Source organism: Enoplosus armatus, chromosome 7, assembly GCF_043641665.1.
Source record: "Enoplosus armatus isolate fEnoArm2 chromosome 7, fEnoArm2.hap1, whole genome shotgun sequence".
NCBI classification, from domain to species: domain Eukaryota; kingdom Metazoa; phylum Chordata; class Actinopteri; order Centrarchiformes; family Enoplosidae; genus Enoplosus; species Enoplosus armatus.
The window spans coordinates 21,558,243-21,571,561 of NC_092186.1; the positions used below are offsets into that span (position 1 = coordinate 21,558,243).

The following is a 13,319-nucleotide window of genomic DNA, read 5'->3' on the forward strand; positions in this document are numbered from 1 at the left end:
GTACGCATGTCAAACGTGGCAGTTTGAAATTTAAGATTGATTTTGACTTTTAATTGTAGCCCTCCATAAGCTCAATTAGTGTAACCTGAAATACTTATCACCAAACGAGCACGCTGTCATGGTTGTCCATGGCCTATGGGTAGCTCATAATGAACCATAAACCTGCAATTCATGTGAAAATACAATAACAGGAGCAACATTGTTGTATTTTGAGCCTGTAGGCTGTTCAAGGGAAAATATGCAAAACACAAATTACTACTGACATTATTGGAGTTTACTGGTAAAGCCATATTAGAAGAACTCAAACAAGAATCTACTAAATCCACATTTTACTGTATTGGCTATTGATAACAAGACCCCACTTTCACAATATATACATACAATAAATCTATCAAAATAATGTATAAAAATGTGAAATAATTCACAGTTTCATAAAACATTGTGTTAATTGAGTGTAGCATGACAAACTGCAGTCTATTGGGGGGTTTTATGGTTTGTTTTTTTCTGCCTTTTTACATTTTAACATCTACCCAGAGAACCAGCATTTATCAGTTGATTGGTGTATTAACAACCATCATCAACACTCGTCTAACCGGCTGGTGAAGAGAGTGTTCATTCAGCTAACTACTAGTTTCCCTCGCAACTACCACTACCCTCCTCTACAGAGACACTCAGAGACAAAGCGACTATGAGTCATGGAGAGACACAGAGCAAGAAAGACAGACAGAAGTGTGTGAATGCATTCAAGACATTGAAGTTCTTGTCCTCAAATGTAAGACAAACCTACTTTTTAAATGCAATTTCCATTATCCAATATTTTTGGTCAGTATGGCAGTATTCTTAAACCATTCACCACATCGTCCGTCTCTCACTCCCTTTCACACACACACACACACACACACACACACACACACACACACACACAGCATTGAGACTCAGCGTGAAATGTTTACCCTTTTTTGTCTAGATTTTGTACCTGTGAATATATAAATGTGAAATTACATATATAAATCCATGTACCCATGGAAACTAGCAAGTACTTTTCCTTTTCCACAACTGATTGGAACTCTGACTTGCATTGACATCATGTGTGTGTAAGTCTGCTGGTGTGTATCCATTTGAATGTCATTTGAATGTGTGTGTACGAGTGTCACACTGGGTGTGAGTTGGGTGTGAGTTGGGTGTATTTCAGGCAGCAGGAGACAGTGGAGGAGCCCAATCAGTCTATAGAACTATAATTATCATGTCAGTGCCTCTCTGCTACCACAGTACAGTGTAGGAGGGATACCACAGCTACAAAGACTATTTCAGCCAGCGAGAGTTCACGCATGTGCACCACGTCAAACGTCAGTGTATATGAACGCTGGATGAGCAGTTACCAGTTGGGACTGGCTTCACAGTGAGATGTGGCTGCGAGCATGTCTGCTTGTTTGTGTGTTTACATGTGAGTCTGGGAAGTCCGATGTGTTGGTGAAACAGTGTGAGGACTTCGAGATTTGAGGAAATCCAGTTTTTACGGAGAAGATTCTTTTTTTTTTCTCCCCCAAAGTCATCCCTGTCAAAACAGACATGTGTTTGCATGTTTTTACTCACACTTCTGTCTGAGGTGGAGCTGGATTTACCAAAGTCAGATACTGCTTTCACTGTTATTTTGCTAACACTGCAGCACGTGCACTGTATGCAACAGCTCCATGCGAGGCTATTCAGCATATAATAAGCTCTTCGCGCAAAGGCAGTGAAGTCTGCAAGCTTGTTAAGCCTGTGTGCTGCTACGCTCACCCATAACAAACTGTACTCAAAGCAACACACAGTATATCCAACGCACCCCCTGTAATTGGATGAAGTGATGCTGCCCTGCTCTTGTGTTCCTGTTTTGCTCTGCCATACATGCCAGATGCTACACTGCTCACCAGAAAATGCTGCTATAATTGCAACACTCACTTCGGTTCACACAGTATTTCATGAGCCCCGCCTCCAGCCCACCAGCACCACCCCCCTGTTGGCTCTACGCCTAAAGACCCCCTGTCAGGGAGGTCTGCTGTGTGGAGTGACGGGTTTAGTGCCGAGAAGCCAAATATAAAGCATAAATATAATGCATTCACATAATAATCCGTTCCGTGGCTGACTGAACTACTCTGCACTTTATAGGATTAAACCTCTGACCAGAGGGCAGCAGTTTGTCCTGGTTGTTCAGTGGGTTGGAGCCATCATGTGTGATTTGCTTGACCTTGCTGACGGCTGACGGTTCTATGGGCGGAAACTATTATTTGGCACGCATTACGACAGACCTTATTCGCTTTGTTACATTTTTTACATGTTTTTTTTACTCATTCTTTGGGAAATTAGACACTGAAAAATACCATCAACAGCATCAGAAGGTTGTTCCTTTTTGTGTTATAAGTCATCTTCACAAAACATTAGCAATGGGGAGATCCCACTGGAGGACATATTTGCAGTCCAACATGTAGATTTGGTGCCTGATGATTCCGTAGATTGATGATGAAGTAACCTGATGTCCTCTAAGATCACAATTTGTGGATTAGCACATCGGTCTTTGACGACTGAACTGGGACTGTTGGCACGGCCTGTTTGGAACATTTCATTGTGGGTATAATGCAGTATGTGTGGGTATGCGCCTTTAATATGATGGTTTGTGCCGCTCTTGCGAGCACCATACTCACCATACCCTGGGCGGCGATGAGTGCAGCCAGGGTGCTTCTCCCTGAGGTTCCGGGGGAGCAGAGGGACAGACGGACCTCCTGTCCTCCCACCAGTGTTCGGTCCATCTCTATCAGCACAGCCTCTGCCTGCTCTGCGCTCTCATACTCCACCACGCCGAAGCCTCGGACTGGGCTACCCTCATCCTGTGCAAGCTGGAAGAATAAGGATATAGCTTTTTTAATTTTTGAAATTCAAACATTTGTGCTTCAGGGCAAGAAAGACTTCACTTATTGACCATTTTATTTAACCATGAGGATTATTTATGCTTCTGCAGCAGCTTTGCTCCAAGAAAAGTTGAATTAAACCTGCACTGTTTCATGGCTTCATTTTCTTTACCTCTGCGAGATCTGTAGTTTGATGTGTGTTACTGGGGCACAGAATAATCTTATTATTACTTCATTATGTAACCCAAAGTTATGCACACAAGGCACTTCCTTTTGTCACTTACTCCCCTGCTCAAGTGTCTGGTTAAAATCATAGGACGTTGGTTGCCTCCTCTTATTTGTGAGCTGCTCCTGTTAGTTCACAGGAAATACTACTTCAAGGTTCACGGTTCATTCGTTTGTCATTTTACCACATACGGTTGTACAATGAAATTAAAGTTGTAGCCCACTTCACGCTACACACACAGAACATATATACAAAGATTTAAAATGAACTATTATTACTTAATAGACCTTCACTAAAATGTGGCATACTTGGGTTATTCCAGCATCCCTCATACCAGCATGTTACCCCTCTTTTGATCACGTTGAAGAACTCCTGACAGCAGAAAGGTCCTGGGTTTGAATCTGCCATTTCTGTGAGGAGTATTCATGTTTTCCTGCTGGGCTTTTGGTTGCCTCACATACTCCAAGAACATGTAGGTTAAGTGAACTGGAGTCTCTAAAGTGTCCTCAGGAGTGAACTTGTTGTGTGTCAGTCCAGTGAAAAGCTGGTGATCTGTCCAGTGTGCAGGATAGCTAGCTCCCTGCAACGCAACCCTGACCAGGATAGGCATGTACAGGTAATGGATGGATGGATGGCAGTGGTGGAAAGTAACTAAGTCCATTTACACATTAAAATGTTTGATAAGTGTATTACACACAATGCCTTGCTACAGGTTAAACCAGGGGCTCCCAACCGTTATGGCTTGTGTACAAAAAAGTTATACAAATGTGTGTTAGAACTTTGTTTTTTCATTCTTTCTACTCCCATTAATCATCTGACAAACCATCAGATTTATCTGGTGACCCTTTGGAGGGGCCCGATCCCCAGATTGGGAACCACTGGGCTACAGTACAGTACATTTACTTTTGATACTTTAAGTACACTTCAGTACTTTTACTTAAGTAGGATTTTGAATGAAGTACAATGTTGAACTGGTACTTTCACTGCAGTAAAAGATCTGTGTACTTCTTCCACCACCGCTCACTGGAGATGTTCATATTCAACAGCATGTGGGCCAATTGAAACCTGTAACCACTGTGGCTGTTTACAGCAACACCAATGATGCTAACTAACTAATACACCACCAAAGGCATTATCACCAAGAGCTGTTTTAATGGAGTGAATGTGCTTTAGAGTGGCTTTTTTCTTCAATATGCAAGAGGAAATGTACTCACTGATAATTGTAATCATCTAATATAAGCTGCATGCTGTTTAATAGAAGCCCTCTTTTTTTCCCTCACCAGAGAGGGCAAAATGCCTGGAAACATTACTTTAATTTATTCTATCTTTTAATAAATCACCGGGGCAGGCAAAGAAGGCCCCTGCAAACAGTCTCTTTTCTATTTCTGCATCAAGTTCATGGCTCTATCTAGGAATAGTAAAACCATTTATCCAGAAAGCTGACTGGAAGGGCACTTCACACATTTGGATTCAACGGCCCAAAAACGCAATCTCCTCCAGAGCAAGATATTTATGCAGTCGAAGTTACCATGGTGACGTGCTCCGCTCAAAAGCTAGTGACCGGCGTGAGACTGCAAAGCCAGCAACAAGTCCAAAGTTGCTAGCTCATTGCTAATTCAGTCATATTAAGCTCACAAATTAAAAAAAAAAAAAAAAAATCATCAAATTCATGCAAGCACGCCAACAAGAACTTACAAGGAGGATCAAAGTTAGAAATGTAACTTTGAACAAGAACCTATACACTTCCTCTTTCAAGTGTGTGTATATTTCTGTGTGTGTGACAAGGCAGTAACTGTGTGTTGCAGTGGAGGTAAAAGAGCTCGTCTCAGCTTCTTTTGTCAAAAAGGATAGATAAAAAAATGACATGATGTAAGAGATGCATCCTCTTCCTGCATTGCTCCAGGGAGTGACCACACGCACATAAACACACACACACACACGCACATACACACAACCAACGGCAAGTGTCCGTATGTGTGTAAAAGCAACCAAAATGGCGGCTGATCTAAACCAAGTAATCTCCTGCTACCAATTTAAAGGCTGCATCCAGTGAAACGCCTGGTCTTTTCAAACATGGACAGTTGACGGAACAATGTTGTGTCACATTTTCTTTACGGCTGCTGGTCAATAAAGGGATCTCTGCCGGCCAACAGTACTGCTGACCAGTAACATTACATCCGAAGGCGATAGACTTTTCTGTCAAGAGGGTTCAGTCATTTCCAGTGTGTGAGGAGCAGCTAAATAATGCAGGCAGGCTAATAGCTTTAAGCTAATGGATGATATTGGATAATGACAATGGCTAAAAGCTAATGGCTGATGGTTAAAACACACCACTTGACTTATTGTCGGCTGTGGCTGAATTCAATCAAAATACTGAAAAGATACACGAGTGTTTGATTTATCTTTCCGTTCAAAAGAATGTGTCCACTGTGAGAGACTGTTTCTGGTGCACGGATCAAAAGCATCTGAGCCGCTTTAAATGTATCCATGTCATACTTCCATATGTTTTCTTGTAGATTAATATTGAAGTGGCTAATTCAGTTGGAGACACTGAGCATTCAGAGTCAATTCAAAGCTGAATTTGTGTGCACCTTTTCTGCTCTTGAGGTTCGTTTCGCTTGTTTCTATTGTAGTCAAAGTACGCGCGGTCTGAAAAGTGATTGCCATTGTTCTCAAAATGTCTACTGTGGAAAGGGCCTATTCTGCCAAGTATGAATGCGCCTTACAAGTTCCAGACCAGACTGTGACTTTAGTGCTCTGCTCTGAAATAAGGTGACGCTCCATAAGCACAACAGGGAGGGTTCATAATATTTATTCAAGCTTTTAATGTGCTAACGTAAAGCAAAACATTAAAGAGGTTTATAGCAACACATACAGATAGGATGGTCCATGTTTTGTCCCTTTCCCCAATGCGTCTGATGTGGATGCTTCATAAGTAGACGAGGGCTAAGACTAACGATTATTTTTAATACAGATAGAATAATCTGCCAATTATTTTCCTGAGTAATCGTTTGTTCTATGAAATGTCAGAAAATAGTTTCTCAAAGGCCATGGTAATGTCGTCAAATAGCGTGTTTTGTCCAACCAACAGCCTTAAATCCAAAGATATTCATTTTATAATCAAAGAAGACCAAGAAAAGCACCAAATATTCACATTTGAGAAGCTTGTACCAAACAATTGTTGGTGTTTTTGCGTTTTTAAGAAACGTAAATGAATCAGTTATCAATATTCTGGCCTACTAATTCAATATTAAATGTCAATAGCATTTACAAGAAGGCCCAATATAGTTTCAGAGGATTTGTGATTGCAATTAAATATATAAAACTATCATATCATCACACTTATTAAATATAATCACATCAGACATTACGTATTATAAAAATTGACAGAATACGTATCAGTGGGAGAGAAATGTATTTGTGCTTTCTCAGCCTGAGCGCTGACGCCTGTTTCCATCAGCGCTCAGTCAAGTGGTCCTCCACTTTCTCCCTCCTTCCATCCCTCCTCTCATTCGTCTGCTGCTCCCTCCAGTCTGAACAGAGGAAGGATGGATGGATGGAACGAGGGAGGAAAATGGATGTATGTGTGGAGGAGTATTGTCGATAGGCTATTATCATCAGCACACATTAAGCAAAACGTATGGAAATGGCCTGAACCTCTTGAGAGATGGATGGATGGATGGATGGGTGGATGGAAGAGCAGGAGAGGCTGGGAGGGTGGAGAGAAAGAGAGAGAGGAAGAGGAGGAAAGAGGAGAAGAGGAGAAGAGAAACATCAGTGACTGAGTGATGGAGGCTGACGGAGGATATGAGCCAGAAAAGACAGAAAGGAAAACATCTAAAAACCTTTTAACAAATAAAACCGGAGTGGGAGTGGGCAAACTGCGAATACATACATTATATATTAAATTGGATTCAAATTAGATTGTGTGCAAATGGTATTCAAGCCATCATCCACTATATGTGCGTATGAGCATGCGTGAGTGATGATGATGTGAAGCGAGCCTCTCTCTACTCACCGACTACACTCGCACGACAGAAAATAATCAATCATTATTCAGATCTGCGTGGACACGTGCCTGCTGTATGTGAGCCTTGTATGTGCCAGCTGTGTATCCTCTAAAAAATACAGATAAATGCAATTTTTTCGGCGTCCCATCCAGGCAGAAAACAGCAGCTTCCGCACAGAGTGAACATGTAACGTTTGTTGTAACCACAAAGTAGCCTTGACATTTTCAAGAAAGGTTTGAGGACGGCAACGTATGGCAGGGAGAGAGTCAATAGAAAGTGATTGAAGCACTGTTCGTGAGTCGTTACAATGAGAAGCTTCCCTTTATTGGAACCCCTTCAGTATCACAGACATCTTTTACTTCTTATTGTAATGTCTGGCGGTCGCTCTACCGAGTCCTCAAGGAGTAATTAACTGCATGAATTTGGTACTTCAGCCTTCATTCTGTAAATGATCATTGATGTTGAATCAAAAACAGATCGGCCCTCCCCTGCAAAGTGTAATTACCATTAACAGTCTAATCGACAGAATATGTTTTTCATGCTTTGGCCAACAGGTAGTAAAGTTGGAATAACTGAACTAACCTACTGCAACATACGCATGATCATAGCTGGTTTTTCGGTCATGATGGATGTGGCTAGTATGTCATACTGTGGCCTCCACTCAATACTGTATATTACATCAACAACTATAATCACTGTACATGTTGTTGGTCATATGATGCATTGTGATTACTGCTCTCCGTCTCAACAGAGTGGCTTTTGTGTGTACTGAAGCTGATTAATGAGGCATTTGTGCAAACTTTGTTCAGCTCAGTTCTTTTAAACATCCCAACAACGTGCTTATGAATTATATTGGCCTTGTTTTTGCTTTTTATAGTGGTGTCCACTGTCCAGTGACTGAATATCAGCTATATGTATTTTACAAGAGAGAAAGAGGGATATCATGAAATAGACACTCATTTCATAGAAACTCTTTAGGCAAAAATACCAACTTAGCAACAGACCTAAGACCTAAAACCACGAAAAGTACATGCTCTTACATGTCGATGTAGCCTAAAGTGCATCTCACCTACATTTAAGTATTCCTGCATCAGAAGACACCATATTAATAGAGGTTCCTTGGCTGACAGTAGGAATAACCTTCGTCTATCATCATCAAGTACAATTGGTTCAACAGCAGAAAAATAAAGTGTGAGTGAGGACTCTTCTCCGAAGTCACCAAGGCCTGAAGGCTGTTTGATCGAAGACTTAGGGTGCTATCAACACAGTAACACATAAAAGGCAGCAGACGTTTGTGAGGAGAAAACAATCAATGTGTCAATATTCTGATGCCACAGCTCAGGTTTACAGGTATTGACGGATATTTAGAAAAACAAAGGAAACTTCATAATAAATGGTATTTTCCCAAATGCATTGTGTACAGTATGTCTCTGCATGTGTGTGTGTGTGTGTGTAAGAGTGCAGAAAGATGCTAAGCTAGCTATCAGTGTGTCTGACAGCTCTTGACCCCAAGTCGTGGTCCCCAGCCAAGACATGCTGACTGAGTCACTGGCAGGTCGAAGACTGTGTGGATCACCCCTGTGTGTTTGTGTTTGTGTGTGTGTGTGTGTGTGTGTGTGAGACGGAGTTTAAATGGCCACATCAGCTGTCTGAACTGAGTGATGAGGTCACGACAGCCCTGTCCCAGCTGTCTGTGAAGAAAGGTACATGACCTGTCACAGTGACAAGTTTAACTGTGAAGATCTTTATGGAAAGAGAGCTGGATGAGAGTGTGTGTGTGTGTGTGTGTGTGTGTGTGTGTGTACATGAAAGTGAGGGAGAGACTCAGTGGATGAAAGTTAAAGTATCATTAAAAAAGATCATTTAAAAGTGGAAGAAACTTGATAAAATAGTCAAGAAATCCTTGGTCTTAAGACTGGGTGATCTCGCAGGAAACAATTCCGCTAAATCGAAGTTGAAATTCACCAAACAACAAATGTTTGCGGAGGTTTTTTTCATAATCTTTGTGTGCTGCGCCGCCATGACATCTTTCTTCTTTGCAAGTTATTCTTCCTCTGAATAAAACTTTGAAAACACCGCACGTTTCACCAAAGGGGGGCAATAATTGTGTCAAGCATCTCAAGATTGTACTTTAAAGACTTTAATTAGCTGTGCGACAATCAGCGCCGATGATTTCGGAGGAACATGTTTTTCAGCGTAAATCACATTACATATTCAAAATCAGCTTTTCTCTGCTGCTTCTGAATAAAACAATGCAACTGTCTACGTTTTCTGGCAGCAAAATAAAGCTCATTATGTGTTTTTCCTCTTACAGCCTCTTTGGTTCACTGTCGAAAGTGCTGATTTGTACGGTGGTTTTTATTAATCTTTATATTCTTCCCTACTTTATGATTTGTTCTGCAATCCATGCTATGCTCTTAAGAGTTCTTAGTCCACCTATATTTACACGTATGTAGAATTATCTCTGATTCATCCCACTGTTTTTAATGCCTCCTTTTGTTTCCCTTGTTGCTGAGAAAAACATTGCAGGGCCTGTATGTTAGATTTAACTGACACCGTCTCAGTTGTCGCTACTATGATACTTTTTGACTGTACTTTCAATTAAACACCGTCGCCAGTGACTGGACATTACCACCATGGTGGCCGCTGTGCTACCTGCCGCTCTTGCTCTGTTCCTTTTCCAAACAAGCATGTCGACGACTTACAAGTCCTACACAGCAGCAGCCGCTGAAAACAGCGAATGTAAAAGCTCGTAATTAACTCAGGATAGCATGGTAAGAACTGCATACTGTCCTCAGTTGAATAAGAATTACCTGCAAGAGCAGCTCTACTCTAACTCCTCCCCCCCTTCCCTTTAAGTAGCTTCAAAGTGAAAAAAAAAAATGACACCGTATTTAATCACATGTATGTGCCTTCTCTTCCTTGGAGCTAAATAACACCTACAGTACGGCGCATTAGGTGGAATCTGTTTTTGTAGTGGCTGCACCATAATATCAAATGGAGTAATTCTAAATGTTTGGTGCATCGTGCATGTATATACATTATCATGTAACATGGCCAAATCTATTGTGTATCGTTGGATATTATAAGCTCTTTACCAGAATGAAGAAATGAAGTTATGTTCTTAACAGTGCTTGTCTGTGCGATATGGGACCATAATCTGCTGCACAAACGGTGGCGAAAGAATGCAGCTGTTGCTAAAGAACAAACAGAAAAGTAAGTCATTGCTCTAACATATGACATGGACAACCTTATTGAGCCAGACAAGCATAACCATTTCTGCTCAGTCTGCCATTCATTTGCCTTGTGCCCTGTAACATCTATCCATCCTTATGTCCCTCCCTGTTACGCCATCCATCCAGTTTTTTACTTGCCATCAGCCATCATTATTATATTTACAGTTGCAAATATGAAAACAATTGTCTACTGTGGCTGACAGTCTACCTCTCTTCACCAGTTCACTTCAGCTCTCCATCTCTCCCCGTCTCCCTCCCTCTATTAGGCCTGATACTGTCAGCCCTCTCCTCCCTCTAATAGGTCTGGCATTCTCAGCACAGCCCTCCCTCCTCCCTTCTTCCCTCCTTACTGTCTCCATCCTGCTGTCCTTCCCTCTAATACGGTTGACATTCTTTACCCTCTCCTCCATCCACCTCTCCTGGCTGACTCAAGCTAAAGTGCTGCCTGGAGGGCCCTTTCGTGGGTAGCAGAATTATAGCGCTCAGGGCCAAGGCCACAGGTTAAGTGCACTCTGAACAGAGGAAAAGTGACAAGAGGGCTGAGTTCCACCTGCGTGCACAGGGGAGGAAGAAGGTTTACGTAAGACAGACTGCAGTTGACGACAGCAAGACATTAGGTAATGATTTAAGACAAATGAAAATGCAGCAAACAAAGACCAACTTCTTTCTAGGTATCATAACTGTTTAAGTGTCCATGAACGATAGATCAATGCGAGAGAAAGAAGGGATGACGTCCAAATATATCAATCTTTATGGTGGAAAATGGTAAACCGGACAGACTGCACTAAACATAGCCGGGTATGTCCCTTAAAACAGAGCCGGCGCACTGGGAGTAACGCTTTTCACACAATGTTTGTATTTTCCTGCTTTGAAAAAAAAAAAAAAAAGTGAATCCCCAGCGGTATCACACTTGACTAGCTGACAGTATCTGCAAGCAAAACAACATCAGCCACTGTGCTTCCAATGAATGCAAACCTCTACAAAACCTTCCACAACCGCGCTGCCGTGTTTGCAGTCATGCAGAAATGTGAAAATGTTAATTTAAGTATATATATATATATATATATATATATATATATATATATATATATATATATATATATAAGCAAATGAGGCTGAGATTGTACATACAAAATAAAATAAAGACACATGTTCACAAAGATTTCCATGGACTACCTGCCCATAAATCCCACCTCTCAGCTATTTGCGAATTACAGAAAATCCAAACTGTCCAACTGTTCTGTCATTTTAACCCCTTGGATTGTGCTTCATAAATGAATGACACTCTCTTTCCCTGACAGCCACAAAACAGCGGCTCAGTGTATGAAAGGTAAAACAAAATGTACCAACGGGCAGGAAATAAAGCTGGGTAATAGAGAGGTAATGAAATTGTGATACAAGACTGGATATTCAGTGGCATGTTTTTCCGAACTTCACATTAGAATTGATTTCATTTCTGCATCCTGTTCATCGATGTACAGGGTTTCATAAGCTTTGTGCCTTAAGTATTCTAGTGCACACACATTGAAGAGCAGTAACACAGGCAAGCACATACTGTACGGTACATAAAAAAAAAAAGCTGAACCATAGGTCAAAGCCTGCTGGCTCTGTAACAGCAAAGCAACATGAGCTAAACACCCACAAAGCATCATGGGACCAGGATGATGTGGGTGTATTGATTTCTATGTGGGAGTGGGGCAGAGGGGTGGAGCTAAAACTGGAAATGCAGCAGATGACAGACACCCATTGAGTGATGTCTAAATGGGCATGTGGGGGAGGAGTGGATGCAGTGGGGCAGGGTGGTGTACAACACAGCTGAACTGGGCAAGAACAGAGCAGAGCGGGAGGGAGAGAGGGAGGGAGTCGAAGGGTGGGGCTGGTGTCACCTCACCATGGAAACAGTTGCTTGGTGATGCCGCAAGGTTGGCCAATAGGGACGGAGCTGACCCCTGAATTTTATATCAGCACCACTCACCTGGTGGTGTTCGATTGATAGTGTGTGTGTGTGTGTGTATGGTGTGTGTATGGTGTGTTGAAGGAGGGAACCATTTCAAAGTGAGAGCATCATACATATCATGAAGAACAGATCCTTGTGTGACATATTATGATATGAATAACATGCTCTTTACAGCTGCTGCTAGACTATGAGACTCTGAGAAAATCAAAAACACAATTTGGGAGCATTTATCTCTTACACAGCACGGACATGTTCAATCATTTTGCAGATCTGATCTTGCTCGTATGAGGTGTGAAAACTAAATGTTCACGTTTTTGTTCGGCTGCTATTATACTTATGCTAAACTGCCCGTCATATGCGGATGTCTTGGCTTCCAACATACCATGAAAGGCTACGAATTAATAACTGTGTGTCTATATGTCTGTATGTCTATCAGAAACACACACTCACCTGGCAGAAGACAGGTTTGTAGGTTTCAGAGAAGAGCTGGGTCAGTTCTTCAGAGTCGCAGAGGTCCAGCGGCAGCCGGTTCACGCACAGACACTTGGAGTGCAGGTTCTCCTCTTGGCTGAGCTGGTTGACGTCCATCCACTGCACCATCAACGAGCGGTCGGCCTGCACAAGTAGTAGTAGAGTAGAGTTATACAGAGTCAGACTTTTAAGACCCTGAACTAGCTTCACACTCCTAAACGACACAAGTACCCTCTAAAATCTGCATGTATTATGAATAAATATTTTCAAATATGGCTTTACTTGATATTATATATTCATGCTCTTGGCTCTCAAGTGCTGATTTGAAAGCTTGTCAGCCTTTCAGCTGCACTTCCAGCAACAGTTTCACTGCTTGAGATGATCACAAATGCAAGGTCAGACAAACTGATTTTGGTGCAATAAAATAAAATGAGGACGTTATTTTATTTTTTATTTTTTCTTCCCACAAATGTTTTGAAATTTTATATTTTATACTCAGCCAATAAACTGTCAGAAGCTGGCAGAGCCCGTATT

The 13,319-nt window shown here is 41.7% G+C and overlaps 1 protein-coding gene across 1 annotated transcript in view; it reads right to left on the reverse strand.

Moving 5' to 3' along the window:
* The window catches only part of raver2 (ribonucleoprotein, PTB-binding 2), a 67,568-nt gene that overhangs the window by 16,060 nt on the left and 38,189 nt on the right, over nt 1-13,319 (reverse strand). Inside the window, exons 4-5 of the mRNA XM_070909383.1 lie at nt 12,765-12,929; nt 2,682-2,873 (exon numbers count right to left, since the gene is read on the reverse strand). Coding sequence (XP_070765484.1) covers nt 2,682-2,873; nt 12,765-12,929 — 357 coding nt within the window. The remainder of the gene's footprint in view (nt 1-2,681; nt 2,874-12,764; nt 12,930-13,319) is intronic.